This window comes from Oncorhynchus keta, chromosome 8, assembly GCF_023373465.1.
Source record: "Oncorhynchus keta strain PuntledgeMale-10-30-2019 chromosome 8, Oket_V2, whole genome shotgun sequence".
In the NCBI taxonomy this organism is placed as follows: Eukaryota; Metazoa; Chordata; class Actinopteri; order Salmoniformes; family Salmonidae; genus Oncorhynchus; species Oncorhynchus keta.
In genome coordinates, this window is record NC_068428.1 from 50641588 (window position 1) to 50659016 (window position 17429).

The 17429-nt window shown below is 45.5% G+C and overlaps 1 protein-coding gene across 1 annotated transcript in view; it reads right to left on the reverse strand.

Annotated features, from left to right (window-relative positions):
* Positions 1 to 7146, reverse strand: part of LOC118382193 (chloride intracellular channel protein 5-like) — an 86341-nt gene extending 79195 nt beyond the window's left edge. Inside the window, exon 1 of the mRNA XM_052524716.1 lies at positions 6447 to 7146. Within this exon, the coding sequence (XP_052380676.1) occupies positions 6447 to 7025 (579 nt within the window). The 5' untranslated portion in view covers positions 7026 to 7146. The remainder of the gene's footprint in view (positions 1 to 6446) is intronic.
* Positions 7147 to 17429: the final 10283 nt, after the last annotated feature.

Below are 17429 nucleotides of genomic sequence, written 5' to 3' on the forward strand. Positions count from 1 at the left end.
TATACATTCTAAACATTTCCAAAAACGTACTTGGAATTAATAGAATTATGAGAACATCTTCTGTGGCCTAACAAATGCCCCATAATTGCAAAGCGAAAACAGGTTTTTATATATATATTTTTAAATATATACATTTTTGCAAATGTATAAACATTTGAAAACAGAAATACCTTAATTGCACAAGTATTCAGACCTTTTGCTATGAGACTTGAAATTGAGCTCAGCTGCATCTTGTTTCCATTGATCATCCTTGAGATGTTTCTACAACTTTGGAGTCCACCTGTGGTAAATTCAATTGATTGGACATTATTTGGAAAGGCTCACACCTGTCTATACAGGTCACACAGTTGACAGTTCATGTCACAGCAAAGAACCAAGCCATGAGGTATGATAGAACTATTACATAATTACCTGATTTTTTTTATATTAAAAGTAAATGATTATATATTTAACTAAGAGTAAGACTGGCCTGCTAAGGCTGAGTTTTATGGTGTCCACTCTGGCTTCCTGCAGCTTGCCTGGGCACTTAGGGTTTTACTAGAGGGCGATAAAACTTTACAGCCACATTCCATTCTATGATCAGTGGTGAACTGAGGAAATGGGTTTTACTAGAGGGCGATAAAACTTTACAGCCACATTCCATTCTATGATCAGTGGTGAACTGAGGAAATGGGTTTTACTAGAGGGCGATAAAACTTTACAGCCACATTCCATTCTATGATCAGTGGTGAACTGAGGAAAGGGGTTTTACTAGAGGGCGATAAAACTTTACAGCCACATTCCATTCTATGATCAGTGGTGAACTGAGGAAATGGGCTTTACTAGAGGGCGATAAAACTTTACAGCCACATTCCATTCTATGATCAGTGGTGAACTGAGGAAATGGGTTTTACTAGAGGGCGATAAAACTTTACAGCCACATTCCATTCTATGATCAGTGGTGAACTTAGGGAGATGTATTCCATGGACAGGTTGTGGGGTGATTGTAACCGATAGAGTCTGGAGGAACAGAACAAAGGCCTCAATATTCCTAATTATCCTGGCATCTGGGAGACCACATCAGAGGATGAAGCCAAAGTGGCTTATGGTGCCCCCCAATCTATATGGGAGGGGTGGAACCAAGGATTCTGGGTATTAGCCATATAAACTGTGCATTGTCTGTAAAGGGAAGGCTCTCAGTCCAACAGTCAAGACTGTTGGGGTGACGGTTTCATTATTGCAATAATTAATCGATATTAAATAAAGATGATTGTTTGAAGAAATAAAAGAAGTCTCTCAGAACTAAATTTCCACCAAAGAGGTTGAAAAAATTGTCTGTAGAGCTCCGAGAGGCACAGATCTGGGGAAGGGTACCAAAAAATGTCTGCAGCATTGAAGGTCCCCAAGAACACAGCAGCCTCCATCATTCTGAAATGAAAGAAGTTTAGAACCACCAGGACTCTTCCTAGAGCTGGCCGCCCGGCCAAACTGAGCAATCGGGACAAGGGCCTTGGTCAGGGAGGTGTCAAAATAACCAGATGGTCACAAAGACAGAGCTCTAGAGTTCCTCTGTGGAGATGGGAGAACCTTCCAGAAGGACAACCATCTCTGCAGCACTCCACCGATCAGGCCTGTATGGTAGAGTGGCCAGACGGAAGCCACTCCTCAGTAAAAGGCACATGACATCCCTCTTGGAGTTTGCCAAACGGCACCTAAAGGACTCAGACCATGAGAAACAAGATGCTCTGATCTGATGAAAGCAAGATTGAACTCTTTGGCCTGAATGCCAAGTGTCACGTCTGGAGGAAACCTGGCACCATCCCTACGGTGAAGCATGGTGGTGGCAGCATCATGCTGTGGGGATGTTTTTCAGCGGCAGGGACTGGGAGACTAGTCAGGATTGAGGAAAATGAACGGCGCAAAGTACAGAGAGATCCTTGATGAAAACCTGCTCCAGAGCGCTCAGGACCTCAGACTGGGGAAAGGTTAAACCTTCCATCAGGACAACAACCATAAGCACACAGCCAAGACAAAGCAGGAGTTGCTTCGGGACGAGTCTCTGAATGTCCTTGAGTGGCCCAGCTAGAGCCCGGACTTAAACCCGATCGAACTTCTCTGGAGGGACCTGAAAATAGCTGTACAGCAACACTCCCCAACAAACATGACAGAGCTTGAGAGGATCTGCAGAGGAAAATGGGAGAAACTCCCCAAATAAAGGTTTGCTAAGCTTGCAGCGTCATACCCAAGAAGACTCGATTCTGTAATCGATGCCAAAATACTGAGTAAATGGTCTGAATAATGTAAATGTGATATTTCAGTTGGGATTTTTTTTATATACATTTGCAAACATTTCTAAAAACACGTTTTTAGTTTGTCATTATGGGGTATTGTGATATCATTATGGGGTATTGTGATGTCATTATGGGGTATTGTGATGTCATTATGGGGTATTGTGATGTCATTATGGGGTATTGTGATGTCATTATGGGGTATTGTGTGTAGATTGATGACGAAAAACATCACAATTGGGTCTAAATACTTTCCGGATGGACATTGAAACATCAAGGTAGGGTGTGACAGGTGTTCTACCCACTTCTAGTTGTAGAACACTGCGGTAACTGGGAACAAAATAACACTAAGTATGACAATATTATTTGATTTAGATTCATAATATTATTATACAAACATATATACAGTGCCTTCAGATAGTATTCAGACCCCCTGGCTTATTACACATGTTGTTGTTACAGCCTGAATTCAACATGGAATAAAACATACAACAATCACCCATCACACTAGAGGTGTAGAGACACTAGAGGAGTGGAGGAGTGGTGACACTAGAGGAGTGGTGACACTAGAGGAGTGGTGACACTAGAGGAGTGGTGACACTAGAGGAGTGGTGACACTAGAGGAGTGGAGGTGTAGAGACACTAGAGGAGTGGTGACACTAGAGGAGTGGTGACACTAGAGGAGTGGAGGTGTAGAGACACTAGAGGAGTGGTGACACTAGAGGAGTGGTGACACTAGAGGAGTGGTGACACTAGAGGAGTGGTGACACTAGAGGAGTGGAGGTGTAGAGACACTAGAGGAGTGGTGACACTAGAGGAGTGGTGACACTAGAGGTGTAGAGACAATAGAGGTGTGGTGACACTAGAGGTGTAGAGACAATAGAGGTGTGGTGACACTAGAGGTGTAGAGACAATAGAGGTGTGGTGACACTAGAGGTGTAGAGACAATAGAGGTGTGGTGACACTAGAGGTGTAGAGACAATAGAGGTGTGGTGACACTAGAGGTGTAGAGACAATAGAGGTGTAGAGACACTAGAGGTGTAGAGACAATAGAGGTGTAGAGACACTAGAGGTGTAGAGACACTAGAGGAGTGGTGACACTAGAGGAGTGGTGACACTAGAGGAGTGGTGACACTAGAGGAGTGGAGGTGTAGAGACACTAGAGGAGTGGTGACACTAGAGGAGTGGTGACACTAGAGGAGTGGAGGTGTAGAGACACTAGAGGAGTGGTGACACTAGAGGTGTAGAGACAATAGAGGAGTGGTGACACTAGAGGAGTGGTGACACTAGAGGAGTGGTGACACTAGAGGAGTGGTGACACTAGAGGAGTGGTGACACTAGAGGAGTGGTGACACTAGAGGAGTGGTGACACTAGAGGTGTAGAGACAATAGAGGAGTGGTGACACTAGAGGAGTGGTGACACTAGAGGAGTGGTGACACTAGAGGAGTGGTGACACTAGAGGAGTGGTGACAATAGAGGAGTGGTGACACTAGAGGAGTGGTGACACTAGAGGTGTGGTGACACTAGAGGTGTGGTGACACTAGAGGAGTGGTGACACTAGAGGAGTGGTGACACTAGGAGTGGTGACACTAGGAGTGGTGACACTAGAGGAGTGGTGACAATAGAGGAGTGGTGACACTAGAGGAGTGGTGACACTAGAGGAGTGGTGACACTAGAGGTGTAGAGACAATAGAGGTGTGGTGACACTAGAAGAGTGGTGACACTAGAGGAGTGGTGACACTAGAGGAGTAGAGACAATAGAGGAGTGGTGACAATAGAGGAGTGGTGACACTAGAGATGTGGTGACACTAGAGGAGTGGTGACACTAGAGGTGTAGAGGAGTGGTGACAATAGACGTGTGGTGACACTAGAGGAGTGGTGACACTAGAGGAGTGGTGACACTAGAGGAGTGGTGACACTAGAGGAGTGGTGACACTAGAGGTGTGGTGACAATAGAGGTGTGGTGACACTAGAGGAGTGGTGACACTAGAGGAGTGGTGACACTAGAGGAGTAGAGACAATAGAGGAGTGGTGACAATAGAGGAGTGGTGACACTAGAGATGTGGTGACACTAGAGGAGTGGTGACACTAGAGGAGTGGTGACACTAGAGGAGTGGTGACACTAGAGGAGTGGTGACACTAGAGGAGTGGTGACACTAGAGGAGTAGAGACAATAGAGGAGTGGTGACAATAGAGGAGTGGTGACACTAGAGATGTGGTGACACTAGAGGAGTGGTGACAATAGAGGTGTGGTGACACTAGAGGAGTGGTGACACTAGAGTGGTGACACTAGAGGTGTAGAGGAGTGGTGACAATAGACGTGTGGTGACACTAGAGGAGTGGTGACACTAGAGGAGTGGTGACACTAGAGGAGTGGTGACACTAGAGGAGTGGTGACACTAGAGGTGTAGAGACAATAGAGGTGTGGTGACACTAGAGGAGTGGTGACAATAGAGGTGTGGTGACACTAGAGGAGTGGTGACACTAGAGTGGTGACAATAGAGGAGTAGAGGTGTGGTGACATCATCGTTAGAGCGTTGGACTAGTAACCGGAAGCTTGCGAGTTCAAACCCCCGAGCTGACAAGGTACAAATCTGTCGTTCTGCCCCTGAACAGGCAGTTAACCCACTGTTCCCAGGCCGTCATTGAAAATAAGAATATGTTCTTAACTGACTTGCCTGGTTAAATAAAGGTAAAAAAAAAAATACAAAAAAATATCTGGACCTTCTCAGACTCAAACTTGTCCAACCACTCTCTTGTTCAAACCGCTCTCTCTCTCTCTCTGTTCATCTGTGTTGCTCAATTATCAGGGTGTCCGTGTTAGAACAGAAAACACTGATTACAGCGCGTGTGTGTGTGTGTGTGTGTGTGTGTGTGTGTGTGTGTGTGTGTGTGTGTGTGTGTGTGTGTGTGTGTGTGTGTGTGTGTGTGTGTGTGTGTGTGTGTGTGTGTGTGTGTGTGTGTGAGCCATAGAGCTCACCTCTTGTTTCTATGGTGGTACAGTGAACTATAGTTAATGATTACAAGGCTGTCTCCGGGGCTTGTCAAAGTCAAAGACGGTGTACAGAGGATATAGACACAGTGGAATAAAACAGCAGTAACTGCTCTACACACAGAACTGAGCTTGTTGATAAAGAAAACATTAATAGGAGGCCAAGTGCCTCTCTGAACTCTCTATGACCACTGTGTTCTGTCGGACTCTTGTGTTTTCAAACCTGAGGGTCGAAGACAGTTTCACCATTTTCATTCTTACCCTCTATTTCAAGAACTGATTTAAACCTGGGACACCAGGTGGGTTTATTATCAGGTAGAACAGGAAACCTGCTGTTGTCTGGACTTCCAGGCTCGGATGTGAATAGCCCTGGACGAGGTCTATCCTGCTGTGAGGCCTACTATAGCAAAGTCCATGTGGAGGGGGATGACCACTCACACAGCCACACCTTATAACGACCTTCAGACTACTGCAGAGTGGTGAGGAGGGTACGGGCCAATCTTAGACGGTAACTCAATGACCCTGTCTTTCCCTGAAAAACACTATCTGATGAAGATAGATCGTATACAGACCATATACAACCGTTAACACACGTGCTAGTCAATGCTTGCTTTCTTATGGCTGTTTTAAACATCACCTTTATCCCTCAGAAGACTAATGACATTTGAAAACATTTGAAACCATTTGTGACAGTTGGAGAAATACAGATTATGTCGGCCTATATATATATTCCTCTTCCTCAGTTATAAACACATATATATATATATATATATATAGGCCAACATAATCTGTGTTTCTCCAACTGTAACACAACGGGAGTTCTGTTTAATCCTAATCTTTAGGCCTACCTTCTGAGACAGTTGGAGAAACAGCTGTTTAATCCCATTCTTTAGGCCTACCTTCTGAGACAGTTGGAGAAACAGCTGTTTAATCCCATTCTTTAGGCCTACCTTCTGAGACAGTTGGAGAAACAGCTGTTTAATCCCATTCTTTAGGCCTACCTTCTGAGACAGTTGGAGAAACAGCTGTTTAATCCCATTCTTTAGGCCTACCTTCTGAGACAGTTGGAGAAACAGCTGTTTAATCCCATTCCTGTTTATCTCGGAGCCTGTATATACCTATTCCACGGTTCCCTTCTGAGACAGTTGGAGACAGTTTGAGAAAGTTGACAATTCCTCTTCCTTACCTTGACAAACAGGGAGATTTCGGGTGCATTGGGGTCATCAGGAGTGGCACTGTCCTCGTTCAGAGTAATGGCTTCTAGAGTCTCGATGGTCTTCAGACTGTAGTCCACCGGTTCTTCCTCCTCCTTGTCGCTCAGACTCTTCTCACTGTGGCTATAGGCATCCGCCAGCCTGTCCTGCAGGTTGCCCTCGTGCTTGGAGGAGGAAGAGGAGGATGATGATGACGATGACCGTCTCGAGCCAGCTCCATCACCGTTAACCTCGAGGACAGCCTCAACCTCTGCTGCTAATTTAATCTCCTCCACCATGCACTTATCGTCCTCGTTGTTGCCGTACGAGGAGGCTGAAGAAGAACAATCTTTATCTGCTGCCCGTTCCGGCGCGTCTCTGGTGTCCATGTAGTCCGGTGAAGATTGCTTCCCTCTCAGGGATGAGTACACCTGCTCCTCTCTGTGCAACGCCTCTTCCACCTCACTGGGAGTTTCATAGATAGCTCCTTGGTTCTCATACGTGGCCTTGGCAGGACTGTCGGGCCGCTCATACACGCTCCCCTCCGCTACGGTCTCGTACAAGTTATCCATGCTGGCCGCTTCTCTGGCTAAATGTTCAGGGCCGACTGGGGGAAGAGTTGTCCGTTACAAGGTTGCTGCAACTAACTGACTGGTGATAGTCTGTAGGCGCGCTGGTCTCTCTCTCTCACTCTCGGTGCAATGGGCTTGCCCTCTCTCTCTTCCCCCTCCCCCTGATTACTCGCATGAGTGAGCTCTAGCAATGATAACTCAGACAGAACTTTGATCCTACAGTAGCAGCCCGGTCTCAGGTGATTCAAGCCCTAGCTGGCTGCTTGTAAGGAGACCTGGTTAGAAAGACTAGCCTTTAACGATGGCTGGTATTTCACACTATTTGATTGGATCCATTAGGATCCCCATTAGCCGATAATAATAATAATAACATTGGAGATGTCACATGTCTATACTTCTAAAGGAAGGAAGGTATGACATCATTGTGACATCCTGTCTATGAACAAGTGAAAACATTGGTACAGACGGGAACATATAGGCTCCCCAATGCCTTATATAGTGCACTACCCCCATAGGGCTCTGGTCTAAAGTAGTGCACTATATAGGGAATAGGGTGCCATAGGGCTCTGGTCTAGAGTAGTGCACTATGTAGGGAATAGGGTTCCATAGGGCTCTGGTCTAGAGTAGTGCACTATGTAGGGAATAGGGCTCTGGTCTAGAGTAGTGCACTACCCCCATAGGGCTCTGGTCTAAAGTAGTGCACTATATAGGGAATAGGGCTCTGGTCTAAAGTAGTGCACTATATAGGGAATAGGGTGCCATAGGGCTCTGGTCTAGAGTAGTGCACTATGTAGGGAATAGGGCTCTGGTCTAGAGTAGTGCACTACCCCCATAGGGCTCTGGTCTAAAGTAGTGCACTATATAGGGAATAGGGTGCCATAGGGCTCTGGTCTAGAGTAGTGCACTATGTAGGGAATAGGGCTCTGGTCTAGAGTAGTGCACTACCCCCATAGGGCTCTGGTCTAAAGTAGTGCACTACCCCCATAGGGCTCTGGTCTAAAGTAGTGCACTACATAGGGAATAGGGTGCTATTTGGAATGTGACATAACACCCTGCAGGGTGGGTGCAGGTGGGCAAACCCTTCACAATAATCACCACATAGCATATAGTCTGAAATCACTACAGAGAAACTCCTTCCTCAAGAGGTCCATTTATACCTGCTGCTAACATGCATCCTTTGTCCTGATTTTGTCCACATTTCTGATTGCGCCCACATTTTGAGACTGGTGTAGACGATTAAAAGCTGCATTGTGATCAGACCTCCGGAGGTAGACAGGGAACATTTGTATCTGGATATTTTAGTCAAGTGTAAACAGATCTTTATAATCAAACCATTTCACCCGTTAGAGTCGTTAGACTCTGAAACATAATTAGAATATTAAAAACTAAAATAAAGCTGTCAGTTTAAGCTAGAGATATCTGCATTGTTGGGTGTGTCTCCTTCAGCCCTCGATGTCACATTTCCGTATCTGCGGTGAGAGGTGTCAGAGCTAGAGCGGGGGGTGTGTCAGATCATGAGACATCCTGAAAATCGTCTGTAGCGTCCGAAACAGTTTGGGCTACACACTATTAATACTACTAATACTACTAATACTACTAATACTACTTCTGATGACCAGGTGGCGAATCGCATCTCTGCATGTCTGGCAGACATATCAGTGTGGATGACGGATCACCACCTCAAGCTGAACCTCAGCAAGACGGAGCTCCTCTTCCTCCCGGGGAAGGACTGCCCGTTCCATGATCTCGCCATCACGGTTGACAACTCCATTGTGTCCTCCTCCCAGAGCGCAAGAACATTTGATCCTGGACAACACCCTGACGTTCTCAACTAACATCAAGGCGGTGTCCCGTTCCTGTAGGTTCATGCTCTACAACATCCGCAAAACCCTGCCTCACACAGGAAGCTGCGCAGGTCCTAATCCAGGCACTTGTCATCTCCCGTCTTGATTACTGCATCGCTGTTGGCTGGGCTCCCTGCCTGTGCCATTAAACCCCTACAACTCATCCAGAACGCCGCAGCCCGTCTGGTGTTCAACCTTCCCAAGTTCTCTCACGTCACCCCGCTCCTCCGCTCTCTCCACTGGCTTCCAGTTGAAGCTCGCATCCGCTACAAGACCATGGTGCTCGCCTACAGCTGGGAGCTGAGGGGAACGGCACCTCAGTACCTCCAGGCTCTGATCAGGCCCTACACCCAAACAAGGGCACTGCGTTCATCCACCTCTGGCCTAATACTCCCTACCACTGAGGAAGTACAGTTCCCGCTCAGCCCAGTCAAAACTGTTCGCTGCTCTGGCCCCCAATGGTGGAACAAACTCCCTCACGACGCCAGGACAGCGGAGTCAATCACCACCTTCCGGAGACACCTGAAACCCCACCTCTTCAAGGAATACCTAGGATAGGGTAAGTAAGGGTAAGTAATCCTTCTACCCCCCTTCTCCCCCCCCAACAAGATTTAGATGCAAGTGGCTGTTCCACTGGTTGTCATAAGGTGTATGCACTAATTTGTAAGTCGCTCTGGATAAGAGCGTCTGCTAAATGACTTAAATGTAAATGTAAATGTACTATTAATACTACTAATACTACTAATACTATTAACACTACTAATACTACTAATACTCATAATACTATTAATACTACTAATACTAATAATACTACTAATACTACTAATACTACTAATACTATTAATACTAATAATACTATTACTAATAATACTATTAATACAACTAATACTAATAATACTATTAATGCTATTAATACTAATAATACTAATATTACTATTAATACTACTAATACTAATAATACTATTAGTACTACTAATACTAATAATACTACTAATACTACTAATACTAATAATACTACTAATACTATTAATACTACTAATACTACTAATACTATTAATACTACTAATACTAATGATACTATTAATACTACTAATACTAATAATACTATTAATACTAATAATACTATTAATACTAATAATACTAATAATAATATTAATACTACTAATACTAATAATACTACTAATACTACTAATACTATTAATACTATTAATACTACTAATCCTAATAATACTAATAATACTACTAATACTAATAATACTATTAATACTACTAATACGAATAATACTATTAATACTACTAATACTAATAATACTAGTAATACTTATTTTCCACCATAATTTGCAAATAAATTCATTAAAAAAATCCTACAATGTGATTTTCTGGAAGTTCTTTTCTCACTGTCATAGTTGTAGTGTACCTATGATGAAAATTACAGGCCTCTCTCATCTTTTTAAGTGGGAGAACTTACACAATTGGTGGCTGACTAAATACTGTTTTGCCCCACTGTACCTCAACTTGCTCAATTTCCACATTCTTTATTACAATATTACAATATTTACACACTATTAATACTATTACTACTACTACTAATACTATACTACTAATAATAATACACATTCTTTATTACAATATTACAATATTTACACACTATTAATACTACTACTACTAATAATACACATTCTTTATTACAACATTACAATATTTACACACTATTAATACTACTACTACTACTAATACTATACTACTACTAATAATAATACTATACCACTACTACTAATAATACACATTCTTTATTACAATATTACAATATTTACACACTATTAATACTACTACTACTACTAATACTATACTACTAATAATAATAATACTATACTACTAATAATAATACTATACTACTACTACTACTAATAATAATACTATACTACTAATAATACTATACTACTACTACTAATAATACTATACTACTACTACTAAGTATACTATACTACTACTAATAATAATACTATACTAATAATAATACCATACTACTAATAATAATAATAATAATACTATACTACTACTAATAATAATACAATATTTAGTTGAGGTTTAGGGTTTAGTTAATGATTTGTCCCAAATACAATGCTTTTAGTTTTGGAAATATTTAGGACCAACTTATTTATTGCTACCCATTCTGAAACTGACTGCAGATCTTTGTTAAGGGTTGCAGTCATTTCATTAGCTGTAGTAGCTGACTGCCTCTTCTTGTTCGGGCGGCGTTTGGCGGTCGGCGTCACCTACTTTCTAGCTGCCACCGATCTACGTTTCTTTTTTCCATTTGTTTTGTCTTGATTGTACACACCTGGTTCCCATTACGTTATAATGTATTCCCTATTTAACCCTCTAGTTCCCACATGGTTTTGTGCGTGCTTGTTCTTTGTTTAGTGTTCAAGACTTCTGTGAGCTGGTGTGTTTTCCCTGCGTGGAAATGTTATTTATTTTCGAGTAAAGTATGTCTTTTACTCAGTCCTGTGCCTGACTCCCTCCTAACCGCTGCACATTGACACATGACACTGACGTGTATAGTGTTGAGTCATCTGCATACATAGACACACTGGCCTTATTCAACGCCAGTGGCATGTCGTTAGTAAATATCGAAAAAAGTAAGGGGCCTAGACAGCTGCCCTGGGGAATTCCTGATTCAATCTGGATTATGTTTTAGAGGCTTCCATTAAAGAACACCTTCTGTGTTCTGTTAAGACAGGTAACCCTCTCACCAGGCTCGAATTTGACTCTCATGATATTACCTTACGTAGAATATCTCAACAGCATGTGATGTTAGGTGGGAAGGACATTACCAACATCACCAATAAGGATTCCTATTGTAAACTGTCTAGGGTGATGACAATAGGGTATTAACTAAAGATGAAGTGATTATAGGTTTATGTTATTGTGTCAGGATAGGTTATTCCATGCATTCAATTAAATTAATTAAATTAAATTGAAACATTAAATGACTCCACCAAGGCAACATACATAAGGTTCAATATGTGTATGATTACATTTTCAAAACATATAAAAAATAAACCCCAATGAGTCGTGCACAACCCAAGTCCAAGCTTAATAACCCGTTGGCACGCGTTGGAGTTTAAAAAAAATGACGACACACAAAGTCCAGAAGCACCTCACGTTGTGACTACTCACTACTATTCCTTCAGCGAAGTATGGCAGTTCCTTGAGGTTTTCTCACAACATCCACAGCAAGCACACCTATCAATGCAGACAGTACTCCTTAGCCGTAACCGATATCCCATGGGAACATGAACTCGTTAAACCTTCCCAAGCAATTATCTCTCGGTGTTACACGATGCTAGGCTAACCTCAAGGCTGTCAAATACCTCCACGACTCAGAGTCTGGCTGTGCTCTGAGTCTGGCTGTGCTCTGAGTCTTGCTGCGCTCTGAGTCTCTGGCTCTGTGCTGGCTGTGAGTCTGGCTGCGCTCTGAGTCTGGCTGTGCTCTGAGTCTGGCTGTGCTCTGTGTCTGGCTGTGCTCTACGTCTGGCTGTGCTCTGAGTCTGGCTGTGCTCTGTGTCTGGCTGTGCTCTACGTCTGGCTGTGCTCTGAGTCTGGCTGTGCTCTGTGTCTGGCTGTGCTCTGTGTCTGGCTGTGCTCTGAGTCTGGCTGTGCTCTGAGTCTGGCTGTGCTCTGTGTCTGGCTGTGCTCTACGTCTGGCTGTGCTCTGAGTCTGGCTGTGCTCTGTGTCTGGCTGTGCTCTGAGTCTGGCTGTGCTCTGAGTCTGGCTGTGCTCTGTGTCTGGCTGTGCTCTGAGTCTGGCTGTGCTCTGAGTCTGGCTGTGCTCTGTGTCTGGCTGTGCTCTGAGTCTGGCTGTGCTCTGAGTCTGGCTGTGCTCTGAGTCTGGCTGTGCTCTACGTCTGGCTGTGCTCTGAGTCTGGCTGTGCTCTGAGTCTTGCTGTGCTCTGAGTCTTGCTGTGCTCTGTGTCTGGCTGTGCTCTACGTCTGGCTGTGCTCTGAGTCTGGCTGTGCTCTGTGTCTGGCTGTGCTCTGAGTCTGGCTGTGCTCTGAGTCTGGCTGTGCTCTGTGTCTGGCTGTGCTCTGAGTCTGGCTGTGCTCTGAGTCTGGCTGTGCTCTGAGTCTGGCTGTGCTCTGAGTCTGGCTGTGCTCTGAGTCTGGCTGTGCTCTGAGTCTGGCTGTGCTCTGAGTCTGGCTGTGCTCTGAGTCGGGCTGTGCTCTGAGTCTGGCTGTGCTCTGAGTCGGGCTGTGCTCTGAGTCGGGCTGTGCTCTGAGTCTGGCTGTGCTCTACGTCTGGCTGTGCTCTGAGTCTGGCTGTGCTCTGAGTCTGGCTGTGCTCTGAGTCTGGCTGTGCTCTACGTCTGGCTGTGCTCTGAGTCTGGCTGTGCTCTGCGTCTGGCTGTGCTCTACGTCTGGCTGTGCTCTGAGTCTGGCTGTGCTCTGTGTCTCTGAGTCTGGCTGTGCTCTGAGTCTGGCTGTGCTCTACGTCTGGCTGTGCTCTGATCCTCTGGCTGTGCTCTGTCTGGCAGCTCACAGTCTGGCTGTCTAAAGGTTCTCTGAGTCTGGCACATCCCTGTCTCTGCTCTCAGTCTGGCAGCTCTAGCGTCTGGCTGCTGTGCTCTACGTCTGGCTGTTTTACGTCTGGCTGTGCTCTGAGTCTGGCTGTGCTCTGCGTTGGGCTGTGCTCGGAGTCTGGCTGTGCTCTGAGTCTGGCTGTGCGTCTGCTGTGATCTGAGTCGGGCTGTGCTCTGTGTCTGAGTACCATCGGGCTGTGCTCTGAGTCGGGCTGTGCTAGTCTGTGCTCTGAGTCGGGCTGTGCTCTAGTCTGGCTGCTCTGAGTCGGGCTGTGCTCTACGTCTGGCTGTGCTCTGAGTCGGGCTGTGCCCTGAGTCGGGCTGTGTCTGGCTGTGCTCTGTCTGGCTGTGCTCTGCGTCTGGCTGTGCTCTGAGTCTGGCTGTGCCCGTCTGGCTGTGCTTTCTACGTCTGGCTGTGCTCTGAGTCGGGCTGTGTTCTGAGTCTGGCTGTGCTCTAAGTCTGGCTGTGCTCTAGTCTGGCTGTGCTCTGCGTCTGGCTGTGCTCTGCGTCTGGCTGTGCTCTGTGTCTGGCTGTGCTCTGCGTTGGGCTGTGCTCTGTGTCTGGCTGTGCTCTGTGTAGTATGGCTGTGCTCTGAGTCAAGAATGACTGCGTTGGGCTGTGCCTGAGTCTGGCTGTGCTTGAGTCTGGCTGGCTGAATGGATGGGGTTGGGCTGTGCTGAGTCTGGGGCTCTGAGTCTGGCTGAATGGCTGGGAGTCTGGCTGTGACTAGATGGGGTTTTCAGGCTGTGCTCTGAGTCTGGCTGGCTCTTTCAGGCTGACTGGATGGGCTGTGCTCTGAGTCTGGCTGTGCTCTGAGTCGGGCTGTGCTCTACGTCTGGCTGTGCTCTGAGTCGGGCTGTGCTCTGAGTCTGGCTGTGCTCTGCGTTGGGCTGTGCTCTGAGTCTGGCTGTGCTCTGCGTCTGGCTGTGCTCTGAGTCTGGCTGTGCTCTGAGTCTGGCTGTGCACTGCGTTGGGCTGTGCTCTGAGTCTGGCTGTGCTCTGAGTCGGGCTGTGCTCTGAGTCGGGCTGTGCTCTACGTCTGGCTGTGCTCTGAGTCTGGCTGTGCTCTGCGTCTGGCTGTGCTCTGAGTCTGGCTGTGCTCTACGTCTGGCTGTGCTCTACGTCTGGCTGTGCTCTGAGTCGGGCTGTGTTCTGAGTCTGGCTGTGCTCTAAGTCTGGCTGTGCTCTGCGTCTGGCTGTGCTCTGAGTCTGGCTGTGCTCTGAGTCTGGCTGTGCACTGCGTTGGGCTGTGCTCTGAGTCTGGCTGTGCTCTGAGTCGGGCTGTGCTCTGAGTCTGAGTTAGGATCTGGGGTTTTCAGGCTGAGTGGATGGGGTTTTCAGGCTGAATGGATGGGGTTTTCAGGCTGAGTGGATGGGGTTTTCAGGCTGAGTGGATGGGGTTTTCAGGCTGAATGGATGGGGTTTTCAGGCTGAGTGGATGGGGTTTTCAGGCTGAGTGGATGGGGTTTTCAGGCTGAATGGATGGGGTTTTCAGGCTGAGTGGATGGGGTTTTCAGGCTGAGTGGATGGGGTTTTCAGGCTGAGTGGATGGGGTTTTCAGGCTGAGTGGATGGGGTTTTCAGGCTGAGTGGATGGGGTTTTCAGGCTGAGTGGATGGGGTTTTCAGGCTGAGTGGATGGGGAATCCATTTCGACAAAAGCTGAGAGGTGAGGCGATCCCATCATTTTCCCCCCTTCACAACAAAACAGATGATTCTCGATTAGAGGTAACTTAACATTAGCTAGCTTTTTCTACTCTGTTATTTTTTTTACCTTTATTTAACCAGGCAAGTCAGTTAAGAACACATTCTTATTTTCAATGACGGCCTGGGAACAGTGGGTCAACTGCCTGTTCAGGGGCAGAACGACAGATTTGTACCTTGTCAGCTCGGGGGTTTGAACTCGCAACCTTCCGGTTACTAGTCCAACGCTCTAACCACTACGCTACCGCCTTGTTAATTGTTTACTCCATCCACTGTGTTGTCTGTTCACACTGCTTTGCTTTATCTTGGCCAGATCGCAGTTGCAAATGAGAACTTGTTCTCAACTAGCCTACCTGGTTAAATAAAGGTGAAATAAATAAAATAAAAATAAAAACATTAGCTAGCTTGCAAGTCTATCTGGACGTTACTGTCCTGTATTGAACTCTGAAAGCCATCAGCTAAATGATATAGCCGTCAATCAATTTAACCTTTGACATCGAAGAGGTGGTAGCAACCTTCAGCAGAGTAAACGTTTGTTCGTTCTATCTTGGATTCACGCTAACTAATGCTAGCAAATAAGACTAACTCAATTGAAAAACTTGCATGGTTGAACGTCAGCATGTAGCTAATAGATGCTCCATCGGCAAATTTGTGTTGATGAAAGGAATCACATGAAGCCATTGTAGTCTAGTCAGTTCTTACGGTCCAAAGGATTATGTTGTTAGCGTCAGCTTCCTATTCAAAAATGCCTTGGGGGAGGGATGGAAGGATGAAGCATCGCCCCACACAAATTGTAGACTTTCAGAGATTGGAGAAAACGTGTCGACTTGTATATTTAGCAATGAATTTGAATCACTGAAAGACGTCCAATGACTCTATCGAACAAGGACAACCATATCTAGTCAAAAAGTTGAGAATTATACAAATATTAATTTTCACAAAGTCTGCTGCCTCAGTTTGTATGATGGTAATTTGCATATACTCCAGAATGTTATGAAGAGTGATCAGATGAATTGCAATTAATTGCAAAGTCCCTCTTTGCCATGCAAATGGTCTGAATCCCCCAAAAAACATTTCCATTGCATTTCAGCCCTGCCACAAAAGGACCAGCTGACATCATGTCAGTGATTCTCTCGTTAACACAGGTGTGAGTGTTGACGAGGACAAGGCTGGAGATCACTCTGTCATGCTGATTGAGTTTGAATAACAGACTGGAAGCTTCAAAAGGAGGGTGGTGCTTGGAATCATTGTTCTTCCTCTGTCAACCATGGTTACCTGCAAGGGAACACGTTCCGTCATCATTGCACAGCACAAAAAGGGCTTCGGAGGCAAGGATATTGCTGCCAATAAGATTGCAACGAAATCAACCATTTATCAGATCATCAAGAACTTCAAGGAGAGCAGTTCAATTCTTGTGAAGAAGGCTTCAGGGCACCCAAGAAAGTCTAGCAAGCGCCAGGACCGTCTCCTAAAGTTGATTCAGCTGCGGGATCGGGGCACCACCAGTACAGAGCTTGCTCAGGAATGGCAGGAGGATGACCTGGTGTCAAGAAGGGCAACAAAGATGCCTCTTCTCTCCAGGAAAAACATCAGGGACAGACTGATATTCTGCAAAAGGTACAGGGATTGGACTGCTGAGGACTGGGGTAAAGTAATTTTCTCTGATGAATCCCCTTTCCGATTGTTTGGGGCATCCGGAAAAAAGCTTGTCCGGAGAAGACAAGGTGAGCGCTATCATCAGACCTGTGCCATGCCAACAGTAAAACATCCTGAAACCATTCATGTGTGGGGTTGTTTCTCAGCCAAGGGAGTGGGCTCACTCACAATTTTGCCTAAGAACACAGTCATGAATAAAGAATGGTACCAACACATCCTCCGAGTGTCACGCCCTGGTCGAAGTATGTATGCTTGTCTTCATTTATTTGGTCAGGCCAGGGTGTGACATGGGTTTATTTTGTGGTGTGTTTTTGTATTGGGGTTTTAGTAGGTATTGGGATTGTGGCTGAGTAGGGTTGTCTAGGAAAGTCTATGGTTGCCTTGAGGCGGTTCTTAATCATAGGCAGGTGATTTTCGTTGTCTCTGATTGGGAACCATATTCAGGCAGCCATATTCTGTGAGTGTTTTGTGGGTGATTGTTCCTGTCTTTGTGTTTGCACCAGGGCTGTTTCGGTTTTTCACATTTTCTTTATTTTTGTAGTTTCTGCATGTATAGTTTTTTTCTTCATTAAAATATATCATGAATCATCATCACGCTGCATTTTGGTCCGATCCTTG